Here is a 26,358-nt window from a genome sequence, read left to right as displayed (position 1 = left end):
AATGGCTTTCTGTCAGAGCAACACAGTGGATTTTTGACACTAAATATTTGGTCAGGCACATAGCCTGTTTGGGGGTTTAATACAAGATACTTTGTGCATTTGTAACTTCTGCAACAATCTTGCACATAGAAACTGAAAGGAACAGAGTAAGTAAACCTCAAATAATGTCCCGCTTTAAGAAAGCTTTTATGATGTTTTGTGTTTAAAGAATACCATGTAAGCAGTAAAGGCACTTACCGCTTGCCTTTGGAAATAAATAGGTATTTCCCTCAGAGAGAACAATACCATAAAGGGTCTCAGTGCCTGCCCTTTTCTCTCCTGAGATATCCATGAATTATTCAACACATCTTTGGCCGGACCTAATAGCCGTACCTAATCTGCTTTCTGTGTTCCTTGCCCCCTGCGCTGTGCCTAGCACCAGTTTTTCCCCCAAGCCATCCCGCCTCCTAAGCTGATGGAGAAACCTGCTCGTACTGACGTTGCTGATTCAATACAAGAAAATATTTTGCAAAGCGTGGCTGCTGAAAGGGATGGTTCTGCTCCTACCCTTCTGCGCTGCATCTGGCAACCTTGGCCAGAGGACACTCAGGGACGCGTGGGTGGGAGAGGGCGATACGAGGAGCGGGATTGCCCCGGCGGTCAGCAGCCTGCTGAGACACGGGCTTGGCGGTAGGGTCACTGTTCCCTGACCCGAAACTTTCCTCTGAAGGTTTTGACCCAATGGGAATGAGAAGGTTTGGATTTTTGCTGGGTTTCAGGCCACAGTGCCGTGTGGGGTGGTAGCTGGAGTAGGTCCTGTAGAAGGAGACCCTTTTGACATGCTGCTAATGTGCGTGGCAAATACATGGCATAAAACTTGTGTCGTTGCATAGAAGTGTGAGTGTTTCCTCATACGAGTGATATAAAGCAGTCATCTGAAACTCGTGGGGACAGTGGTGATCAAATAAATAAATATATTCACTTTCTAAAATGGTTTGATACACTCAGTAAGTTACAGGGAAACCAGACTGTAAGTAATTGTCCTCTCAATTTGCTTCTTGACTGAACCTTGTCCTTGGCCAAGACTTTCAGATGTTTATAAATAAATTTTTAACATTTATTCATATCATGCAGCATCTCTTGGCTGCTGTGATTAGCAATGGGGCATTAAGTAAGGTCTGTGTAGAGACACAGCCTGACAATATGTTTAAGAAGGTACCAGGTGCAGCTTACGTTTCACTGGTATCTTTAGAAACATCACTGAAACACGAATGTTTGAGCTGAGCGCTAACTGTGAAGCCTGAGATTAGTCCAGGGAAGAAGGGAACAGCCAGCACTTGAATGTTCGTCTTGTTAGTATATTTATAATATTATTTTTTTAAAGTACACACTGAAGTTCTCTTTTACTGTTCTCGTTATCACTGATTGCAGCACTACAGCAGTGCCTTCAGAGGAAGGGATTCTGTTGTTCCTGGGAAATCCTAAATTTGAATTTTGACAAATGGAAGTTCATGCCAAGCTATGTAGGTGAAGTGGCAGGATCCCTCATGCGTGCAATGCTTCAAGATTTGCATCATTTGCAAAGAGTGAGGTTTATTTGTAAGTATGTTTAATACAGCCAAGCTAATCTAAAGAGATAACATATTTTAAGATAAAAAAGGAAAGAATTTTTTTTTCTACCCTGTGCTTACAAAAGATATCATTGAAATGCTGAGGCATGTGGAAGACTGTGATTATTGCTCACGATGTGGGCTTTAGACTCACTGCTTAGCTTCATCCTTTCTTTTATCCTGAATGTTGGTTTCACCTACTGGTTTGATGGTATTATCTGAAATCCAACCTTTTCAGGCTAGGGAGAGCTATTTAAAGGGAAAGTAAAAATGCACATATAGTGCCAAGTAATTAGGACCCTGGTCCTAACGTATCTGCAATCTAAGTAGTAATAGCATTAAATAATCCTTCAAATGTTTTGTTCTATGTTTTTATAATCTTTCTAAATAAAAAAAAAGTAATTACATAAATACTATATCTTGGCTCATCAGAGGCATAAATTATGTCTTTTACTAGCACCACCTTTTGTGTTTGTGTTGGCTAATTTAGTTTTAATTTGAGTATTGGAGTGCTAGAGTTTTATGATGTCGAACATACTTATTTCTCCATGATATTCTGCTGACTGAACATTGCAAGTGAAGTGAATCCCCAGAAGAGATTGTTTTGTTCAATGAGCGATGTAATTTTTCCTGTTTGTACAAATATTTCATCAAAGCATTTCAGCTCCATTATTGATTAAACTACTTAGTCACTGAGTATAAAGTCTAAAGGTTAGACCTTGCCTGCAACAGATTTGACAGACAAAATTTATCTGGTCTGCTAGATCCTCTACCCTAATGTCCTGGGTATTGCAGGTCCTTCATTGTTCGCACCCAATTTCTTTTTTGCAGGGCCCAATAACCTGGGCCAATTCTTGAACTGACTGTCTTCTGGAGAGGTATCTTCTTGTTGTGCCTTCCAGTAAAAAACACCATCTGGAAAGCGTAGTGTAACCACAGCTGAAATAATGTGTAATTTCTGACAGTCTCTCCCATTTCCTTCTATGCAGTGTTGACATGGTAAATTCTTTGTGGAGCCTTGGAGCTTATGGATAAAGAAAAGTGTACCTGTTTGACTTCTTAAGCTTTAAAAGATACAACTGGTGTCCTCAGATGTAAGGTTCCTTATGGCTTGTGCATGAGAGCTGACAGGAGCTGGGAAGGATCCATGCAGGATTTGGGTCTTTTGGGACATAGGCTGAGGACCTGAGCAGGATAAATCCCTGGATTAACGGCCAAACAGAGCCAGACTGGGAGGTTTCCTCTCATACTTTTCTTTCAGTATTTCATAATCTATGAATATTTCCCAGAAAGCGTATGTGAAGGGAAAACGGGTGTTCTCCAGGACTGCCTCAGAAGACTAATTTATTGTCTGTTGCACTGTCTCTTTTATCTAAATTATCTTGGATTAGGTAGTTGTTGAGAGATTCATTCTGCCTTATTGCCAGATTTTAAAATTATGTTTCTGCTGAGGAGTACTTGATTACTAACCAGGTACTTTAAATCATAGCCATTTTCTTCAAAAGTATTCAACAATTTTTCACTGTTCTTTAAGGTCTCAATCTCTGTAACTGAGCTTAATAAGTAACAAAGCTTGATCATTTTCAATACAGTCTTAGGTAGCACAAGGTGGGTGTAACGTAAGCCTCTAGAGAGATGCTTTCCTTCATTCATAGATATTTTACCAATTTTTACAAGAATTTATGAAGACTCTAAAATCAATTATTTTCTGACTTGTAAAATAAAATTGGATTTTGAGGATAATATGGCTTAGTTTCAGCATCATGATAACTGAATGTAGTAAGAAATGTTAAAGAAATATTCTTGAATATTATTAAACTGTTTTTTTCACCCAGCTTTAACATGATTTTGTTGTTTCCCCCCAATGACAAGGTTGTATTAATGAAGATCTGATGTGGTGTGAGGTCAGGTTCTGTTTAGTTCATTTCAAAGTTACTAAAATAATGCTGATCTTTGACACCTGACCGTATTTTTAAATCAAGGCAGTTCATTCAATAACAGGGTAAAAAACAAAACAGAAATTTCTCCGCACATTATTGGGTTTGCCCAGTGATGTCATACACCAACTTGTAAAATCACAGAGCCTGTCCCGTGGCCTTCTGCACGAGAGCTGGGAGCTCTTGGCCCCGGCGCTGCCCCACGGGTGCTCTGCATGGGTGGGCTGGATGGCGCGGTGCTTGTCCTTCAGATTTGTCTTTCTGTGAGACCTTTAATCCTCGCTCAAGTTCAGAAGCCTTTGTGTGTTACGTGTAACTCTGTGTGTATGGATGGTGTCTTGAAAAGCGGTATAGACACGTGTGTTCCCATTAAAGGTGCTTTGTTTTTCTTCAAATTACGAGGTTGGCTCTCAGTTGTGGAAAGACTGCTAGAGAGATGCTTACAGAGAGGGTGGTAGTCATTTAATGTGCTGCTGCCTGCATAGTAGAGCTGGCACGTGAAAGCTCCCAGTGCAAGTGTAAGAAGTATTCATGGCTTTCTGAATGCTATTTTAACAGCTAAACATTCTTCTTGGTGAGAACCCACTTTGCAAGGGCAGAAGGAAAGCAGACATTTGATGAATACAACTTCTGGGTTTTTTTTTTTTTTTTTTTTTTTCAATTGTGCAAGGAACTATGTATTCTAGTGGAGATTTCGGTGAAACTGTAGTATCCTACCATGAAAATTTCACTTTTTCAAACCCTGCACCGTTATGGTGTATCTCAGGACTCTGAATAGTCTGAATTTTTCCTTTGTAAATTTAGCTTGCCAATGGTATATTTGAAGCTTAGTTATCTATAAATCTTAAATTCAAAAGATAATTCTTATGGGCCAGTTATTTTAGAAGATCTCTGGAAATGATGACTATGCATGCATGCTTCTACTGACATGAGCAGAAAACTTATGTGAGCACTCCAAGAGTACGCATGCCACAGTACATGCTTTGCAGCTGCCTTTTCTGAGGACCTGCTTGTTCTTGGGTTTGGCATTGTTTCTATCCTAGCTATAATGATGACATCTGTAGGATGAAATATTTCTGTATCAAAAACTTTTAATCAGAAAAGCTGAAAATTGAGCAGTTACGGGTTGATGTCTAAACCATGGCTTCATGTTTTAGCAGTATTACAAAGTACAAGCAAGTTCAGAGGACCAGCCCGCGCAGGGATCAGCTCCCTCAGAAAAACAGAAGTCCTTTTCACAGACGAGAAGATCGGCTTTTTTCCGATGTGTTTCTTCAAGAGTTGACACAGCTGCAGTACAGTCATGAATAGGAGAGAAAATAAATATATAGCTTGTTACTTGTTTTGGGGCCTTGGGGAATAGGAAAAACTTCTCATTTACCAACAAAAGCCTTCCCCTTCGCTAGGGGCAGCTTGGAAGGTAGGGTAGGGAGGGGAGAGACGAACCTGGGCCGTGGCACTCCCTGGAATGGTCAGTCCTTCCCAAGGCAGCAGGAGACGAGGGAGCGGGCGCTGCCTGGAGGGCCTGGTTGCTCTGGGGGAAAAGGCAGAAAACATCTTTGCCCCTAAAATAAATGGAAAACGCGGCTGAAGCAGCGGATACCTGCCTGGCCGTAAAACTTTCTGCATCTCTTGCGACCCGTTATTGTGCCCCGGCGTGCGCTGCCAGCTGCGACGGTACTGTTCTTCAGGCTCTTGCGGAGATGCTCTCAGGTTCCCATCTCTTTTGGTAAAGCTGCAGAAGTTGCTGTGGTGCTGGTTCCCAGCGAGTGTCATCAGATGTTGGCTGCTGCTGGAGAGAGAAATCTCGCCTGCGCTTGCAGCCGGCCTCAGCGATGATCTAGATACAAGTCCAGTGGGCTTCTGAACACAGGCATGAGAAAAATCGTAATGATAACTGAACAGAGAGCCGAGTAGCTACTGGTTTTAATTTTCAGTGGCTAAGTCCAGTCTCATAGCACATAGTAACTCTCCTCTAAGTGGCTTGAATTAAAAAAAAGTAAAATAACGCATAGCAGTTGGAAGAAAACATAGATTGGCCCATGTCTGACATTTAAATTATAGCAATCTTGTATGCTTTATTGACTCTTAGCAAAATAATGAAAAAAAAATCCAGGTCATGAGTTTTTATTATAAATATGTTCACAACCAGAAGTACTGCTTTCCAGTTTCAGAGAAAGCATTGGTCACCTTCATGATCCTTTCATCCAGCTCGGGCCTAGAGTGCAAGTGGCAGCGTGGGCTAGAAATAATAATAATAGCCTGTAATAACCAAGCCTGGTGTTTAAGAGAGAGCTTTATATGACAAAAAAACCCCTCTGTCTTTGGGGTATATGAAAATCCAGCGTTTCCCAGAGGGAGGGTTCAGTCGTGTTTGTGTGACGGGGCAATCCGTCACCATCGGGCTCGTAGCTGGGGCAGGGCTCACCGCGAGAGAGACGTGTCACCTGCCGGGTATGAACTCATGGCTTTTAATTTCATGGTCTTGAATGTGGTATCAGCTAGCAAAGCGGAGATCAAGTTAGCAGGGGACTGACAGCTCTTCCTTATCAACCTCGGCTGTCACCTCTTTAACTGCCAAAGAAAACCAGCAATGGTGCTTGACTGAAGGAGGTTTGTAAGCCACAACCTTATCCTGTCAACCCTACTTAAGTATTTCACTATATTTCACTTGCATTCAGTAACAGTATGAAAAATCTGGTGCTCCAAATGGAAACTTTGCACGGCTTTTGTCTGGTCTCTCTAGCCACCCATCTCTCTCTCTTGCCCCCATCTCCCTTTAGTCACCACAGACAGAAGTTTCAGAGTGGAACTGTGTTCTTATCTTTCTTGTCTTATCATTGGTTTGGGGTTTGTATTTTGTTTTCTTCTTTTCTGTTTTAATATTCCCTTCAGAAAAAAAAAAAAAAAGCCTGTTTTCTCCAGATTATTCCCTCTTACAATTTTCTTCACAGCTTGCGTGTCTCACTTCTAATTACATGAAGGATAGTTCTCTCCCTCTTACCCTTCATGTCAAGAAGAGGACTGGTGTTTTTTAGTTCACCTGTGTACAGCCTTAAACTTGTTGGCAACATGTTGACAAAAGCTAGTTTTATTCTAGTTTTCTGGTAGTTGCCATTTCTCCCACGTTTACTCTTTCCTCTTACAATATTTTTCTGACTTACGTAAGAATTCCAGCTCAGGTTGACATTTTAGTACCTTATATTTTGTGTAATATTATTTCTTATAAAGTTTAAAAATTCCTCCTCAAAAATTCCTCAACACCTGTGTCTTTCTCATCACTACGTTTTGTCCAATTCTTTACCCTGATACGTATCGCAAAATGCATGTTGCTAATAAATCCAATGTATTGAGTTTATTATCACTTATTTAGGATCTGCTGAGCTTGGAATTAGAATGGATGTTGATTCTGCCATAGAAGAGCCTTTCAACCCTTCTTTCATTTTGTCTCTCCTCCTTCCCTTTACTTTGTTGTCTAAAAAGTCATTTGAACTAAATTCATCAGAGACAAGATTTTGGAGCAAAACTACTTCACTGGAAATGAGGATAAAAACAAGATTTGTGTTTCAATAAGAAAATGCTAGAATTCCCCTCTAGATTTTTGTTTTCTCTCTGCCTGAACAATGAAAACAGGCATGGCAATGTGAACTGGCAGTGGATTTCTCTAAGGCATTTGATTGCACTGTCACTGCAATGAGTACAGAGGTATAGTCTCTGAGTCAAGCTTTGGTAGGAGCTGATTTTTACTGTAGTGAAATGTTGGCCCAGCTACCACCTAACTTGCATGAACTCTAGTATCTGTCAAACACAATTTCTACTTTTTTGCTGTGACTTACTTTTCAGTTTTGTAAATCTTTTGTTTTCCTTTTTTTTCTTAAATTAAACTAAGATGCATTTTTAGTAATTGGAATACGTGTTTTTTCATAGAACTTTTGGGATATTTCAGCGTCTGATTTTTGTCTGTTTACATTGTTATGAGCCTGGCAGGATAACATGGAGATAAAGCAGAGATCCACTTGGTTTGTTAATAAATTTTAGAATATTGATTGTAATAGCTTGACAGCTTTTGTAGAAAATCTGCATTTTGAAATTACAGCCATTTTGCTGACCTTGAACACATGAAGATATATTAAAAAAGGCAATATGATTAGGGTTGCGTGGCTGATGGGCATCTAGAAGTATTGGAGTAGCTTTTGCTCAATGTTCACAGGCAGCCACATTGTTTTAATCATGTCGTCTTGTTTGTGCTTCACAGCTCTGGCATTTGTTAGTACTTGAGGCAGCTTGTGCAGCTGTAACTGGGGTATCCTTGGGTGATGGTCTGTCTCGTGATGACGTACCCGCTGCCAGCGTCGTACGTGGGCTTCCAGAGGTTGCAGAGACATAGCGAGCCTGCAACCTCGTGGGTAGTGGGAGGGCACCACCACGGAGATTCTTCACCAGATCTCATCTGTAGCTTTTAATGCCTGAGATCTCTTTCTGTCCTTTTGCTCAGTGACACAGAAGCCTCCTCTGGCAAATAAAGTAAATGAGAAAATTAAAGAGAAGCTGCCTAAAGATTTACTTACTGTATGAAAGTGCGCCGTGGTGATTGGCTGCGTGAGCCTGAGTGACAGGCTGGAGAGGAGAAAAAAGCAAACCTGCAGCTGTTTGGGATTAATGAACGTGTTAACACAACAGCATCTTCGTGAAAACAAAGGAGCTTTAAAAAAAGCATCAAATACAAAATTCATGGGTGTTAATAAAATGAGGAAGTAGGAGTAAGATTTGTGTTTCCTAAGGGCATTAAAAAATCCAACCTAAAAAGGATATATGTGACGTTGTGTGTTGTTTAGTCAGGATTATTAGCTAGCACTAAGCTGTGCTATCAGTTGAAGCACAAGCTTTTCATCTCTGGACGCTTGAATTATTCTTAATATTTCTGGAAGTCTAAATTGGGTTATAAATGTTTTGGCAATTTCAGATTAGTGGCCTGGGGGGTGGAGGGCATTATAAAACCCACCACGTGATAGAACAGTTGAGTGCACCGATGACTAGGCTGCGTGAGTAGATAGAGCCAGGCGGGAGAGCGCCTTCACATCGGGAACGAGGGGTGCTGGCTCTGCGCTAAGAGTAATGTCCTGCACAGTGCCTGCCTGTGCTATGCATGACTAGCTGATTATCTCGGTCCTCCGTGGAGCCCTGTATTCACTCAGCAGATATTTTGAAAACATCAGCTAGTCAAGAATCAGCCCTGTTCACTGACAAAGGCCTGACAGTCTAACAGAACTGGTAAATAACTGCTGGGAAGGTCTAGAAAAGGTAAGTGTCCTTGGTGAAGGCCACCCTGCTGAAGAGAAGGGACAATGTGGGAGAAAATCACAGATTGAGTATGAGAGAAAGCGACCAGAAAAAGAATGAAAGGATTGTTCAGTACCTGCATCTGTAGATCAGGAGAAGACTACATCAGAGTAAAATATTGACATATGAGGGGAAAAAAAATAAACACCCAAAACAGACATGATGCAAGAAACCAGGCTATTTAGCTTGCATGTTTAGTTAGCGCATACTCTATTTCAGGAGATTAGGTGGACTAAATAAGCTAAATAAAAAGCCTAGAACAGAAAAATAACTAAAAAAAAAAGCCTCAAAACATAAAAGCAATTATCTTCTTTAACGCTAGTCTGTTTTCTCTCAAATATCATCCAGTGTTCATGCATTATAAGTTACAGAAAAATACTAGCAAGCACAGTCATTGTGAACAATATTTTTAAGACTTCTCTTGGTATTAAATATACCTCATTAAGTTAACTTGCATTATTCTGTCATCCCTGTAGCAGCTGAAACAAATTATTTCATGGAAATGTAACAAGGCTATTTTGCATGCATGTATTCTCATGCAATCTTTCATCGCCCATTCACATTCAGATTTTTTTCAGTGGATCCTCTCCCCTATTCAAACTACTGTCTATGTCTTCTAGACAAAGAAATACTCATTTCCTCTTACTTCTTCCCCTCTGTACTTTTGTAGTGCGCAGATGCTTTGTAAGTATTTATCTTCAAAACTTTTCTAAATTGTGAGGGCATGCTATGATTGTTCCTAGTCAGATGATAAAATTAAGATCAGAGTGGCTATGTTTTAAAGTCTTTGCTCATTTTGGATACTCATCTTGGAAAAAAAACCAACACCCAGATCTGTCTTTTAATGAATATTTAACATTCTGTTCCCCTAATATGCATGGCTAACAGCAGTGACTGATTTGAGCGTGTGACATTTTTAACCCCAGAGCTTTTACATGTATTGTACAACAGGTACGCCTTCACAACCAAATTGTGTAGATAAACGGTGTTAAGACATGCAGTTCCACTTGGTGTTTTTAAAGCTATTTTCTCACACCACAAGAATGTTAAGATTCTGGACCCCTTGATCTAGTGCTGTTTCTGGAGAGATGCTGCCTCATAACATACATGAGGCTCGTAGTATTTGGCCTATTTCATTTGTTTCTGTCCGATTTTTCTAGCTTTGTTCTCCATGAAAATCTGTTAGGGCATGTTGTGGCCTCCCCCTTTTTCCTAAACTACCTGCCCACTCTTGCCTGCTTTTATTATATCCATACCCCTTCGTTCCCTCTTGTCCCTGTATTCTGGTGTTCCAATGCACAGCTTTTTTGCTCGCTCTCACTTTACTGAATAGCAGGAAGAGACAGGTGATTGTAATGAGCCAGCTTTGTACACGATCATGCTTTTTTCCACAGCCCAGATAAAGTCTTTGCAGGGAAGGAACCACTCCGTTTCTGCAGCAGGGAGTGATGGAGAATCCTCACCGCAGGGTGACCTGGAACAGTGACCGTACCCCACGTTAGAACTGTTAGACCTACATCAGTACCACCGAGCATTCAGAGAATGCAGCTGCTAAATTTCAACCTATCTCTTCTGAACAGTGGTGAAATGTGATTTTTTGAAAAGCAAAAGTACTTCATTACATCTGGGAGATTTTCCACAGGGTTAGACTAGAAATGTTGGAATAGGAACACCCAACACGTGGAGCTCTTGAGCAGTTCCAGGGCGGCTCTGCTGCCAGGACAGCTGGGTATACCGGGCAGGAGCAGACGGTTTGCTCCGTCCAGACCTGCAGCTGTGGGAGCAGTGATGCCGCGGTGATTGCTTGAGGCTGATGCTGCCAGATGTGGGATCCAAGCTGTGGACCCAACCCTGTTTAGCCCTGGCTCTCCTAGAATGGGGGGATCCCTCGGGAGTTTTTGTCATGTCCAACCCGTGCGCTGTTTGTGGGATTTCCCTTTCCCTCATGTCTCAGGTGTATAATATTTATTGCATGGCTCTGAGCCACATGAAGATTTAGGGCTACTGCTCAAGAGGATAGAAAGGTTGGCCAGCCTGGTGCTGAGCCAACCGCTAAAATGGGCTGAAATGGTTTTAAGACTGAGCGGACAATGGGTGACTTTCCCATAATTGTGTTTTGGAAAACAGCTGAATTGGTTCAGCTACAGCTTTCAGGGAAGAACGTGGAAAATCTCAACTGGAATTGTTCTCTTCAGCAAACACAAACATAAGTGAACGTGGAGCTTACCATCCAGGACTTAAGGAACAATTTTAACCTTCTCTAAACTGCTTGTGGCTTCTGTTAGTATTATTATTCATTACCAAAATAGCTGTGCTATTTTTTTCATCATTTAGACTCACTGATATAGTAGTTCACTTATTGTGAGCATTTAGCTGTGCATTGTTTTGCTACGCACTCTGCATTGTGCTGCTCAAAAATGATGCAGAAAAAGGTGATGCTTGATTTTGATCAGGTGTATAATGCCTTCTTAATTGGTCTGTGATGAAATTTAATAATTCTAATGTGTCAAGCTTTTCTTGAAAGTATGGGAAATAAAGGAGCTTTTTTACCTTCTGGGATGTGTGATGTTTAATTAAGTTATTGTCTTTCTATAAAATGAGGTCAGAGAGAGGCAGTATCATACGTGCTCAAAATGCTTACTGGTTTAATAGATCAAATGGTGAAAGCGTGTTTTGCTTTAGACACAGACAAGCTCTTGAGCTCTTACAGTATGTTTATTGTTCTTTCCTAGCTGTTCCATGTGATAATGTAATGCGGGGTGATTACTGAAGTTTTCATCTGGTACATTACCCTGTTAACCTGGCACTCCAGTAAATTGTCATGTTCTAGTAAAAAGGCAGGACATTATGCAAAAGAGCACTTGAGCACACAAATCTGCTCAGCACACAAGCACATTGTGGTTTTCATTTTATTTTACTATTTTGTAGGATTGCATTGATGTGGGTTGGTGGGAAGGAGAACTCAATGGCAGACGAGGTGTGTTTCCAGATAACTTTGTCAAGCTTCTTCCTTCTGATTTTGAAAAAGAGGTAAGCAATGTATTCTTTCATTTTTGCTTTAGAATACAGAATGAAAGTGGAGTTGAAAGAAATTCTCTTTTGGATACGTGATTTTGGCAAAGTTTTACTTCTAACTTAATAACAAAAAAAGTTAAAGGAAACAAATTTCTGGGTAACGAGCATCCACAAAGAGAACGTATGGCATTCAAAGTCATATTATGGAGTTTCTTTGATGGGTTTGATTGGCCCATCTAGTCAGTCTGCCTCCACTGCGTTGCTCTGAAAGCCCTCTGTCCTGCGTCCTAAGTTTGAGAGAGAGAGGAACGGGAGGTCCCAGGGAAGTTTGCCGAGTCGGGTGATGCAATGATGACCAGAATTGTTAACTCCTCTTCTCCATTGTTTTTGTGGTGGAATATGGAAAGCTAGTGTACCACCTGCATGCTGATTGACAGCAGTCAAGCAGTGTTCCAGAATGAAAAGGGTGAAATTTTAACTGTGAGATTTGAAAGGCAACAGTGAGCTTTTGGTATCTCAGAGGCATGTTTCTTTACCTCTGTCAGAATTATTAAAAAAGAAGGTATAATATCTATGCAAAAGCTTTTTCAGCTTCTATTTATTTGAAAGAGATGGCATAGTTATTTGCCAAACAATGTTTAGAAATCCTGCAGCTTCCTGGAATAAAGTGATGGAATATTTCCCCCAAAAGTACATTCCATTTTTAGGAACCTTTTCAGTCATCAGTGGGGTATTATGAGCTTGCAATCAGGCTTTTGATGAGTATTTCACAGTGACAGTGTAAGCCTTCTGTGATAAAACCGAGACTTACCGACACTCAGCTTCAATCTTTGGCAATAAAAATGGATGCCGGAGGCAAAAATTAAATAACTTGGAAAGCTTAATAAAGCAACTATTAAACAACTCACAGAAGCTAACATGATAATTATTGAAAATGAAGGTAGAAGAGCAGCAAAAACTGTGAGAGATGAAAATGCAATTCCATAGTAGAGTGGACATCCTAGCTTTAGGCCTAGTAATAAATGGTGATTTCCAGAAGAGGCAGAAATCATAAACCTTAGGACATAGTGAGCCTATTATAGAAGAAAAACACCTTTACTCTTATCCATTTTTTTTTGTGGTGAAATTTATTCAGTCTCTTTGAACTTGTATATCTTTAAGTGTGTTTTTTTCTTTAGAGTACAATGAATATAACTTGTAGAATAAATTAAATATTCAGACACATACAAATTGCAGCTAGGTTTGCTGTAAACGTGGAGGATAAAATTTTATTAATTTTTAAAATGGCACGGATATGGCCACATGAGTAAGTAACTGGTGGGACTACAGACTGTCTGTCTTTGCTTGAATCAGTGCTAAAAGGGAAGGAAATTGATACTTTTCCAGTGCCTTTTTCAGGTATTTTCTGATGTGATCCAGAAACCTTGGATTCCATCCCATGGCCTGAAAGTATTTGTTGCAGTAGTTCTTCTGCTTGTTGAACGAAAACTTGGGATCTTTTCCCATCTCCTTGTTCAGTCCCCAATTTTCCAATCCTGATCCTTTTCCACACATGGCTATTTGTCCCAGGCCTTTTCTATTCATTGCCTAGTCCCAGTCTCCACCTCTCAGGTGGTCTCAATTACAGGATTTTCCCCTGAGCTCACTACCTGAGTCTAAATCACCATCTGGATTTACTTTCTATCCCTACACCCTATTTCTTTATCCAGCTTGTTTTCCTCTCCCTCCTCACTCTTTGTCCCTGCTCTGTAGTTTTGTTCTCTTCTTGTCCAATCAGTCCTGGTTTCCTTTCCATTGGCTTCACTTCTAGTCTGTCTCCATCACCTTCTCAGTTATCTCATCCAGCCACAGACCCTTGTAATTCCTCCTTCCTTCTCCATGTTTCCTTCAGCAGTCGTAAGGCACCTGCACGCTACCTCCTTTCTGATCTTTGTCTGCCTTTCTGGAACAAAGTATTTCCCTCATCAGCTTCCAATTAAAGCCACTCTGTCTAACGAACCCTAGGATCCTTTCTCCTTTGTGTTTATCTGCATTAGTGTGTTAGTTTTAATCAGGGGTGGGATTTGTAGTGAATCTCTCGTTTGTCCATCTGCACGTACTGTGCTTTGGTTTGCCTCGAAGGCGGGTCTCGGGGGACACGAACTAGACTCCTTTCAGATGAGAACTAAACCAAAAGATGTGCTAAAGGAGAGCACCTCATATATTCCAGCTGCTGACCTATGGACAGTCAATGGGATCAGGCTCACACCACTCCAGAATAAAGCCCCAAATATGTGTATTATGCTGTTGGAACCTCAGCACCAACTATTTCATTCTGCAGCTATTATCAACTAAACCCTCAATTGCTATCACAAGAAATTTATTGTCCCTGTCTTCTTCCCTTTCCACATTTTTCTGCACTTTTCTGCATTTAGACCTTGAACCATGTTGCCTAAACTCAGAAGCGTCTCCGAGAGTTTAAGGGACTCGCTGTTCATGGACGATGGCCCACGGCAGTCAGGCTAGAGAAGATCACTCTGAGTTCTTGGCCACAGCTTTCTCGGGTTGGTGACAGGAGGTGATCTGGTTAGGGTCAGGTGGTAGGAGAAACCCAAGGCTTGCAGGATGGCAACTTCAGAGATTTAGGCTGCTAGGCTTACTCAGTCTGGGCAAAACTGGTATTTTTTTCTGCAGAGATGAATACATTTGCTAGATTTGAGGGAGATCCCTGGGAAGGGTGAGTGGCAAGGGTTCAGCCTTCACAGCAAACCTGCTCCCTGTCAACATTCAGACCAAGACTTGTGAGCTCTAGGGCAGAGGCTGAACTAATTACTGCAAGTGAGCAAAACAATTGATCTTTCTTGAAAGGAGGTAAGCCGTTTGGCAGTTATATAGAAAATAATAGGGAAAAAAATTAAACATGAGTTTGATAGAAAATATCAACTTAAATGTTTGGCTGAAGTTTGACAAAGCTATGCATATCTGGAAACATCATCTTATAGGCAGTTCCACAAGGCAATACAGAGTGTTGCATAGCCAGCAATATAGTGACAGGGATTGTGATCAATCTGTAGCAAAGAAAATAAGGCTCAGAACAAAGGATGGACATATGAAGAAAACAATTATTAATTTTTACTTAGGCTTTATTCTCAATAATTTTTTTTTTTTTTTTTTTTAAGAGTGAGAGTTAAGGTATGTCATTTGATCCGGCATGGTGCTCTATTTGTTTTTGTATTCATTCCAAGATATGTACGGTCAATGCCAATATGGTGTGTGTGGGACACACATCAACACAGAGGAAAAGGCACTCCTGCCCTAGCCTGCAGGTGAAGGGAAATGGTTCTGGCACTGATTTGGTGGTCATGTTTCTCAGCTATTACAGTTCTATTAGGAAAATGGTCATAACAGAGGTGGTAAAAGTAAAAAGCACAGATTGATTGGAATAATTTATTTCATTTCACCAAACATCTAAAACTCTGATAACTGTCTTTCACAATTGCAGCTGTAAATATGTCACAGTGAGCGAATAAAATATAACTTTTGCAGCATTTCCTGTGTTCTGCATTTTTGCCCCATTCATGAGTCTGAAAAAACAGACTCCAGGTTTTTCTGCATTGAGATGGTTTTTTGTCTTTGTTTTTTTCCAAAATGAGTTGGAATATTTACAAGATTAAACTTTAAATAAATCAGTTTCTTCAGTAAACCAAAGGTCATGTATTTCTCTAATCTTAAGCCACATAAACTGGACTTTTCCCCTCAGGAGGACATTTCAATTGCAGAAGTAGAAAAATGTAATTTTATTTGGTCAATGCTATTTTGTCTCTTCAAATTCCTTTTAATGAAGTTATTTCAGGGGAAATATGTGACAGATCTGTAGTCTCAAGTTTCATAATTATTAATGTTAAGCAATGTATGATTAACTTTTGTATGAATGAGATTTACAGGCATTTTGAAGCAAACTGTTTTCTTCTGTTATTAAATTTTAGAGACCGAAGAAACCACCACCTCCATCAGCTCCTGTCATCAAACAAGGATCAGGTGAGGTGCAGCTGATTTCGTACAGCACATCAGTGAGCACATCTCAGTCTAAATTAAGTGTATTCAAATTTATATAGAATAAAACTGTATCAAAATTGATAAGCAGGAGGCATCTAGACAACAACTAATAAATCAGAATCAAATTGCAAGAAGATGATAACCCTGAAAGACTGTGTTGTGCTTTTTAAATGTATTGCAGGCAACCATCCGCACCATTTTAAAATAATGTATTTTGCCCCTTGAACATGTTCATTTGGAGTGAGCATCATACTTCAGTTTTTAAAAGTTCTCCAGTTCCATTCCTTGACTGAAGTTGATTGTGTGCATGTCTTTCCAGTATAGACCCAATATGTTGGAGTCTAATAATATCTGCAGGAGGAAACTGCATTCACTTTACAGCTCCAGATCTGATTTATTCTAGAGATAAAGAGCTTTTTTGCATAGCCATAAAATAGTGTCAGAGAATTTGTCTGTAATACAGTGGCCCTATCTGAGTTGCAATCTAAATCTTACAGATCTGCATGAATGCTGGAGCTGTCTGTCTGTCTCTAGGTTCTATGCCATAGTGAGATTCTTGGTTTTCAATACTTCATAGCCATAAGCATAAAACTTACAGGAGTTATCCTGAATCTGGTTATGTAGATAATGGTGTTGCAATGTATGAAGGGGCTGATTATGTCTTCCAAACAGATAAGTGCTAGTAAAGTTGGGTTTGGAATATGTTAGACTGAGTTGCATCTAAATACTGAGAGCTGAAACCACTTTTATTTGTAGTTTCGAAACAACCTCTCAATACAGAGTTTCAAAAGTGCCTGCATGGTTTATTTTTTCCGTGAAACTTAGAAACAGTTAAAGTATCTACGCACTTGACAGTTCTGACCTCAGAAACCAGATTCCTGTTCCATTCATGTAAAATCACAAATCACAAGGCATGGGATGCTCTCAGAGTTTTCATTTGTATTGCAGTTGTGGTGGAAACAAAACTATGGCTGGAATTCTTTAATCCCTTAACTCCAGTTAGTTTGTTAAAATTCTGCAGCAGCACTACCACTTCCCCCACTGCTGGCACACGTTAAGAACACAAAACTAACACGTCCAATCTAGCCAGATTAATTTTCTTGTCACTGTGGTCTGTTCCAGCTTTCAGTACTTTAAAAAGTAAATTTCTCTCTCCTGCAGTCTTGATGTGTTAATAGAAGAACAAGTTACACCAGTGTACAATTTACTGTGAATCAATAGGCTATAATTTAACTAGTTTAAATTTGTCAAGCAGTTTTTGACTACAGAATCATGACTGTAAATATTTGGGTTGCTTACTGACAGCCATGGTTTATTCTTCACTCTGTCTTGTGACTCCTAAAAACATAGATTGTTTTTAAGATCAGTGAGTAACAGTGTCCAGAGCGAACAGTGTAACTTTGCCATCTAGTGGTGCTTGCATGCTAAATATGGCTTAGTGACAGCCGACCTTACAGCCTGACACATTTTGGAATAGCTCTATAAAACGTTATGTTTCTTTCCATTTATACTCCTGTAATTAGAGAATAATACTTTTAATATGTTTGTACCTGTTTGCATCGAACGCGTTAGCTGTGTCACCACAGCAGGATAACGTGCCCATTTTCAGAAGGCAAAACGGATGCGTAAGAGATGCAGACAATTTGATAAAGGCCACGTAAGTCTATGGCAAAGCCAAGGCTATTGCTGTTCTTTGTTTTCATACTCAGTCCCTGACAAGTGCTGGCTGATGATGCACAAGAGTTTCTTCTGATAGATATTTAGAGGTGAAAATCATCCTATGTTTATTACCATCCTGACATCTTCTACTTTGTCAAATTATCACTTTACTGAGATAACACTGTATTTTACCGCATCCCCATGTCAGGCCTTACTGTTGATAGTAGGCAACAATTTCCAGTAATGTTTCTGCATATTTAAACAGTCATAGTGTGATGAATAAATTGAGAACTGTCAGTTGCAGGCTAAATAATTAAAGATCAGTATCTTCCGATGCAGAGCATAAAATCATAGCAGAGAATTGGAATTGGTCTTTGTAGTACAAGCAGCGCATATGAAAAGGAGGTGTCTAGTTTGTATTATACTATAGCTGGAAGTTTGGCTGTATTTCCAAATTCTGCACGGCAGTAGACTGAAAGGGCCGTCTGTGCTGGGCTACTTTACAAAGTAAGGTGAAAAGTGGAGAACTAAAGTTAGGAGCATGAGTCCCCTACGCAGTCATTCCAAAGCAGAAGGCATTTCGCTGGGTAGCTGGGATGAGCAGTACACCTGCGTCTAGACTGGAGGGTGGGAATACTCTTCTGAGTCCCTCTGGGAGCTGGTACGGAGTTCACAGAGCTTCCTCGCAGGGGACCTTCTCCTGGCAGCTGGGGCAGGATCGTGGTGCATGCCTGGGGAATGATTCATCTGGGGGTCACAGCCCAAGTAGGGAGTACACCTGAGCCGGGGAGCTCCTCCGTGTTTGCAGGCTCATTGTTTTAGACGTGACCTGAGAATGTCCCTTTGTGTGTTAATGATGACTGTTAGAATCTTACTGTAACCAGGTATACAGACCTGTGTCTCTTTTTTTCTTGAACACACTAGTATGTGCAAGACAATCAATATGTTGACTTGTGCTTTGCATAACTTGTGTTTAGAATGGCTTTAATTGGTTTCTAGCAAGAGTTTCTCCTCTCAGGAATGAAGTATTTTTCACAGAATCGTAGAATCATTTAGGTTGGAAAAGACCCTTAAGATCATCGAATCCAACTATAAAATGGCAATTCAGTATTATTTATTGACATGAGAAGTGATACAAGTGTTGCCTGTCCAACAGCACAGTTACATAAAGAAACAATGGCCAGTGATCACCACCGATGAGCAATTTGCCCTGATGAGTACTGATTTCTAGGAACCAGCTGCAGAAGAGAGTTGTGACAGCACATTCAGAAAATGTAAATGTACTTGAGAACTGCATATAATAGAATAGATTGAAGCAAAAAAATTGCCTCGTGTTCCCTGCCCTGCCTCCTCTGCTTTTCTTGGATGTCATCTACTGTAATTTTTATTGAAATACTAAGTGTTACCTAAAGCGGTTTTCAACACTGCTAAGTTGAAATGGCATTAGCACCTCGTAGTTAGCCAATGCAGCGAAGCCAATATCCAGTAAAGCATTTCTTATAATACTGGGACTAGAAGACTGCATCTTGCATGTGCTAGGAAATTTTTGCAAAATCTTCCCGTTGTTGGTGCCACAAGTTCCCATATTCCTTGTAGCAACAGAAGTCAGTATGTCAGGGTCTCCACTCTGGAGGCAGAAGGCAGCAGAGACTTATACCTCCAGGCCAAAGGCTGTCAGTTAAAATAGTCATGCAGAACACTGTCAATGCTACTATTCTTGTCCTTCTAATATGTGGTAGTGAACAGCTAGTACCAGAGGTGAAAAAAGGCGGGGGGGGGGGGAACTATGTAAAATAAGCCCTGTGTATTCTTCTATATTAAATAGTATCTTGGCAGAAATGCCCAATTAATTGATTTATTCCTAATGATTCTCCGCACTGTTGAATTGTTCTTCAGTTAAGTATGTCTACAATGGTAAAGGATCTGTCCATGTTTAAAAATCTGTAGTTACTGAATATTATTTTTTTTCACAGAATGGTCTGAAGGTGCCTATGCTTTTGAGGTGCACATTTTGGAAACTATGAACTTGACTGTGGAAACATAAACATCCAATTGCTTTTTTTGTCATTATGGTGTAAGCAAATACTTGAAACTAGATTTATGTTCAGTTTTAGCAAGACATTTTCAAATTGGAGAACCTAAAAAGCCTAAGAAATTGCAGAATTAAATCTTATGTGCCCGTATATGCTGGTTTGTTTTCTTGTTCAGCATTCCAAATTTTCCTTTCTTTGACAGTTACCACAGATCGAAAGCATGAAATCAAAAAGGTACCTCCTGAAAGGCCAGAATGTCTTCCTAATCGAACAGAAGAAAAAGGTATGAAATGTGCTTTCCTGCCTCCTCTCTGCAGAGACACAGGAGAAATGGAATCGATGCACATCCCCATTTCCCAATCTCTGTTTTCATTAAGTGTATTGTTTGGATATTTATTTCCCACTCTGATAGATCTGTGATGATATGCATTTTGGAAAGGATCTCATTGTTGCTTTTGGACTAAATTCAGGGTATTCAATTGTACCAGGGCTGTTAAGTACTCACAGCAGCCTCAGCTGATGTCAAGGGGAGATATGCTCTCAATACATAAAATGCTGTCTAAAGCTCTGTGCTCAGTAAAACCCAGGTCCTTGATCGAGTAAGATACCCCAGATTAGTGTGTTCCTTTTTCCTAACATCTATATGCCTTGGTTCTCTAGTTAAAAGCAAGGTTGGTGGTTTTCCTGTATCACAGAGGGGTTTTGTGAAGATACAGTCATTAACGCTTCTGAATCACCCCATTATCATAGTCACAAAAGTCACAGGCAAGCCTGTGGAGAAATGAAAAAATTCTGTCTTCAGCACCAGGTTTGAACACTGCAAGAAATGGGACACAGTACCACGCAGAGCAGTGACAAGCGAATTAAACCTTTAATGGTTTCATTGTGTTCATTGTGCATTCTGAATAGCTTGGCGAAAATGGTTGCATTGATTCTCTAGCTAAGATGGGGTCAGGTCTCATACATTTAAGTGGACTATTAGATTGTACAGACAAGTTTGTTTATGGGTTTTCTTAACTTCTAAGTATTCGGACTTGTGTGCACACGATGATGTGTGTAATACGCAGTTATAATTTAGTGCCAGAACGTTCAGACTGTGCACCAAGATCTGCTTCTGGATATACGTCCTGGCAATCTGGCAGGTGTTTTAGCACTTTTTTCTACATATGTTTACTTTTGGTTATGTGCGCTACGTCTTGTGGTTACCTTAGCAATAAAGGTAACCACAAAACACCTTTGCTTTCCATTTTTGGATTTACAAAGCCAATTGTCAAACTGGAGGAGGAAGTTTACTGTCCCAGGGTATAAATATCTGGAACTTTTCTAAATGGTGAAGAGAGGCCGTAGGAGTCATGCCTACGTTTCGGAGTGCCAGGGAGTGGCAGGAATTGTTCGCTGTGGTGCGGCAGCAGGGGCGGTACAGGAGCGTTCTTCAGGCTGCATGTTGGTACGATGCCTAGCCCATCCCGCACACATAGTTTAGATTCTTGGACACTGACGCAGTATAGTCACAGGAGTAAGTGTGTGAAAATTACACAACACGCTGGAAAAGCTGCCATGTTACAGAGGACGCAATGATTGCACCAACTGAAAGTGTGCTGGAAAAGGGTGTACGCCTGTGAACAACAGTCACTTACTGGACTATTCCAGACCTAATGTGGGTTGTGGTTCTGCTGATTTATTCCATGACCCTCTTCAGCCGAAACCTAGAAGCCATTAAGCAGTACCCTGTAACATTCCCAGTACCTCTTAGTTGTGTACAGAGGTGTAATATTCGTGACCCATCACAGACCGTGTTGTCGAGGGAAGCGGGGTGCTGACATGGCAGGGTACAGAGAGCGAAACTTTGGTCCCTTTCAGAGTTTTGTCCTTTCTTTAAGAAGAGTCGGGTTTCCTATGGTGTAGCAAACACGTTTACGTGTTTGTTTTGTATTATGAATTTAGAGCACATTATTTACAAGAGTTGTTCATGTGTATTGTACTTTACATACTCACAGGCATTGCATGTTTGGGATTGGATATTAGTATTGTGGCACTTCCTAACCAAGCATAATCAGTTCTGCAAATGATCCAGTTTTTCATTGGTGAAGCTGAAAAATTCAGCATGTAAGTGTGTGCTTAAAAACCTAAATAAAAGGTCTGATTTTTCTGAGCGGTTTGCATCCTGCCAAACATAGCTAAATTTTAATGCTTGTATTTTCGTTTAACTGTAGTTCACTTGAAACACACTTTTTTTTCCCCAGAAATGGTATTTCTCTCTTTGTTCAAGAGGTGTTAAGAATATCCAGCATAATTATTTTTGTGACCTTCTAACTTAATATTGTTTCATATTAGAATTTGATATAAGTTGTGCTCATGGGAAATTGTTCCATATGGTATGTATTTTTTTGCCAGTCTTATTTTTTACACTCAGAAATGGGTAAGTTACTAAAATAAAAAAATAGCATTCCCATTCAGACACTGCACACACATTTCAGCCATGAGGAATTACGGGCAGAACATTCAGGCAGGGCAAGCAACTGATTTGTGGTAAACATGTTATTTCAAATAAAGAATGATTTAGGACAGAAGTGGAAAGGGGACAAGCTTTTTCTTTGTATACAGTGTATCTACAGTTGAAGATTTCTTGTTTAATTGTAGACTTGTGAGTGCAAATGAATTCCACTTAATAATATCCATGTTCTTTTTTTCTGGAAATAATTGATTTAAAGAAAGATCAGAGAGAGAGCAAAAACAGTTAGACTTGCAGAAGCCTTCAGTTCCTGCTATACCTCCGAAGAAACCTCGGCCACCCAAAGCCAACTCTGTGAATAGACCTGGTACCTTGCCCCCGAGACGACCAGAAAGACCAGTTGTGCCTGTGACTCATACAAGGTATTGGTTTTCCTCAGTCCAGTGCTTTTGGGATTAGTGGAAAAAACACACATTTAAAGAATTTAGATTTTACAGTTAATGTCACAATTTATTTCATGGTAAACTATATTTAAAGAACAATAAAAAAAAAAAAGAAAAAAGAAAGACCTTCTAGTCATCTGGCTGGATCATAACCATCTTCTCAAGAATAATGTGTCTTAGGCTACTCATTACTAGTTCATTTCTACTGATTAACACACTGTTACTGCAACTTCATAGTTTCCACTGCAGAATACGTGGGAAATGTCCGCATCAGTATGTTGTGCTGATGTTGATTTTCTTAGTTTACCTCAAATTATTCCAGCTTAGCCAGGGCACTAAGTCAGTGCAAAAGCTTGGATTGTACTGAGGAACACTGTTAGACTATTTCAAATACTGTCAGCTTGGTTTCAGTCTGTTTTCTTTGATCATTTTAGATCAATTTTTAGCAGAATACATGTGTCTTCATAGAATGTTCTTTAAGCTGCTGCCACCGCAGAATACTGCTGTTAACTATTTATGCTCTAATGTTGGTTGTTATTCTATAATTACATGATGCTCTTTATCAGAAGTGGTTACAGCCTTTGAGGAGCACTGAGAAATTGGACTTGCCAACACAACTCCATTTAATCTCTGCTAGAGCTCGGAAAAGCAGAGGTTGCAGACATTAAAGGCCTCGCCTGTAGTCCTAATCAAGTCGAGGTGGCTACATTAGTCATCAGCGTCTGGGTTGTGCACTGCAGACTTCCTGTATGCATAGTGGATAGAAATAGGTGAAAACCAGAAAAAAACGGTTGCCTAAAATGGGCAAGCTGCACATCTTGCAGAAATACTAGAATATAGGCATAGAAATAATTGTACTGTTTTACTATTGGAAAAATTAGCTGCCATTGAACTACTGGAGTTCTAGTATACTAATGGTGAATTAAATACCAGAATGGAGTGTAGCGTATAGTGGAATAAAATAGAAATCCTAGACATTGATTCCCCTCATTCCTCCACATATGGTTCATTAAACAAATGCTCCCAGTGTGAAATCTGAGACACATAAAGTAAGAAAAACGGTGCCTGCCTTGTGCTGCCAGTTTCATCTTACTGAAGTGCTTTGGCTGTGCATCTCTGAGAACTCACCCTTCTATCCAGGTGCTACTGCCACAGATTCTTTTGGACTTCTTGGCTTTGAACAGGCTTGCCCAGTGGTTCCAAAATGTAGTCCACACCTGCTGGTCACTTGGGCGTGCTTGGAAAAGCAAGTATTTGCTACGACCTTTAGCTAAGTGATGTCTTCTTGGCAAGACCAATACACACCCTAGTGTTCAGTTCCCTGGCTAGGCATGCGATGGGGTAGCTATTCTTTTGTCCTATCCTTTGCCTGGAATATTTTAAACATATGACAAATATTTTAAACATTCAGAGTTGTGGAAGGGTGTTTTATTGCTCTTCTGTTTTCCTTTTTTCGAAGTACAAAATTGTATAAAGAAACCATGCATTTTTAAAGATATTTCAGTTTTCACGTTAACAAAGTGAAAAAGCAGATCTAAACAGTAACCCTGTTACATTCTTAATTGTCCAAACTCTGCTATGTCTAGCACAGAAAAAAATGCTTTGTTCTTTTCATCTAATACCATTATATTTGAAAGTATTTTACTTGTAACAGTAGTTAGATTAAAACTTAGAAGGAAAGGTGATTTTTAAGGTGATGATGATGCATGTTGATGATCACAGTGCTAGCAGTTTCCCTATGAATTTCTTTATCAGCTAATTCAAATTAATGGATTTATCTTGTATAGGTATTCTGCCTGGTAAGCTTGAACTTGTAATTGGTGCCTTACAGGAAGAGGGCAGAATGTGCACATAATGAAATAATCCATGGAATAGACTTTGAATTACTTGAATAATTGAGCAATGTGAAACTTCAAATGGAAGCAGTCACTTCAGTAAAGGTGTTTTGGTTTTAAATCAGTTCAGTTTAATAAGATAGTAAATATTTTTAAGACCTGCTGGTATCCATTTCCAGAATCTGGAATACCTAAGGCAATTAGAACAAAAATTGAACCAGCAGAATTTTTGCTGACCTGTCATGGCTTAACCCCAGTGGGCAGCTCACCCCCCCCCAGCTGCTCGCTCACTCCCCCACAGTGGGATGGGGGTGAGGATGGGAAGGTCAAAAGTGGCAAAACTCGTGGGCTGAGATAAAGACAGTTAAACAGATAAAGCAAAAGCTGTGCATGCAAGCAAAGCAAAATAAGGAATTCATTCACCACTTCCCATCGGCAGGCAGGTGTTCAGCCATCTCCAGGAAAGCAGGACTCCATCATGTGTAACGGTGACTTGTGAAGACAAATGCCATAATGCTGAACGTGCCCCCTTCCTCCTCCTTCCCCCAGCTCGTATTGCCGAGCACGCTGTCAGATGGTCGGGATGTCCCTTGGGTCAGTCTTGTGCAGCCCCAGCCTCCTCGCTGGTGGGGCAGCGTGAGAAACAGAGAATGCCCTGACACTGTGCAGGCACTGCTCAGCAATAACGAAAACACCCCTGTGTTCTCAACACTGTTTCCAGCACAAATCCAAACCATAGCACTATACGGGCTGCTATAAAGAAAATTAACCATACCCCAGCCAAAACCAGTACATGATCCTAGGGCAAAAATTGCTGTAGTTATAAAGTGAGTCCCGTGAGATTTCCGTGGCAGCTGCTGAGCAGAAGAGGGTTTTTTTCTGTTCTAAGTGGCTTGCATCTTATGCATCTCACTGACTTTTTGTGGTGATGGTTAATTTTCCATTTAAATATAATCCTCCTTCCTTGGAGGCAGGCTAGGGCTTCAAGGGCAATAGGAGAGACAAAAACCATGTGGGACAGAGAATAGCTGTCAGTTTGCTCCAAAGGCTTCACAGGTTATTTAGATGTACCTGTGATTATACGATTTACAGACGAGTCAATTCTCTGGAGCAGATAAGCCATAAAGACCTACAGAAAGTGCATTTTTGCAGTCAGTCTAAACCAACCTGCGTCCGTGCTGCTGCTAACAGGGGCAGTTTCCCTCTCCTGGCAGTCCATTCCCGCAGCCTCCCTTATGTTAGCACCAGCATTTGTGCAGCCGTTCAGCCATATGGGTCAGGGAGTTGCTCCAGATGGCAAATAATCAGTTTGCAGTGGGATTTCTATTAGTGTGGGGTTTCTTTCAGGCTGATCATCTGTCTGATCAAGCTGACAGCCTATCTGCATGGGTACATGCAGAGGGAGGGAGACACTGAGACCAAGCAGGGATGGCTCCGCTCCTTTCACAGCGTGGACATAGATTGGCATAATAAGCCTGTTGATTCTTTTGACAGCAGAGTTGGGTTTTTTTGTGGGATTGTTGTCATGTATCATGGTATCTTTTGTAGTCAAATGATAAATGTTGTGACTTTCAGCCCTAAATCACGCCATCCTAAGAACCTCCTCCAAAACTGTACTCACACATTTCCTAGAGCACTTCCAATTCACATGGTGCTCTCAGTTTGCTGGGAAATACATGTGTGCAAAACAGAGTACTCAGTCAGATGCTCATTGCCCTGTCAGCCAAGAAACTATGTTGCTTCTTATAGATTTACAAATATAGAAGCAATTTTTTTAAAAAGTTAAAGACCAAATGATAAGAAAACTAATTGATCAGGTAGATCACTTGGAAAATACCCTTATTTATCATCTCACCAATTAATAAATTTTTCTAGGAATGTGTTCAATTTCTTCTGTTTCCTTCCTGGTGCAGACTGCCTGCCATATTGATAGCTGTGTAGGACTAGTTTGTTTTTCAGGTCATAAACTGTTTGTCTATTTTTTTTAGTTCGTAGAATACTTGTCACCCTACTACAGTGT

At 40.3% G+C, this 26,358-nt stretch overlaps 1 protein-coding gene across 1 annotated transcript in view; it reads left to right on the top strand.

The window, feature by feature from the left end:
• The window catches only part of SH3KBP1 (SH3-domain kinase binding protein 1), a 218,823-nt gene that overhangs the window by 172,134 nt on the left and 20,331 nt on the right, over window positions 1-26,358 (top strand). Inside the window, exons 9-12 of the mRNA XM_010571263.1 lie at window positions 11,795-11,896; window positions 15,847-15,898; window positions 19,811-19,891; window positions 22,320-22,482. Coding sequence (XP_010569565.1) covers window positions 11,795-11,896; window positions 15,847-15,898; window positions 19,811-19,891; window positions 22,320-22,482 — 398 coding nt within the window. The remainder of the gene's footprint in view (window positions 1-11,794; window positions 11,897-15,846; window positions 15,899-19,810; window positions 19,892-22,319; window positions 22,483-26,358) is intronic.

The sequence above is a fragment of the Haliaeetus leucocephalus genome, unplaced genomic scaffold (genome assembly GCF_000737465.1).
Source record: "Haliaeetus leucocephalus isolate CR32 unplaced genomic scaffold, Haliaeetus_leucocephalus-4.0 Scaffold317, whole genome shotgun sequence".
NCBI lineage: Eukaryota > Metazoa > Chordata > Aves > Accipitriformes > Accipitridae > Haliaeetus > Haliaeetus leucocephalus.
This window is presented reverse-complemented; position numbering and strand designations above follow the sequence as displayed.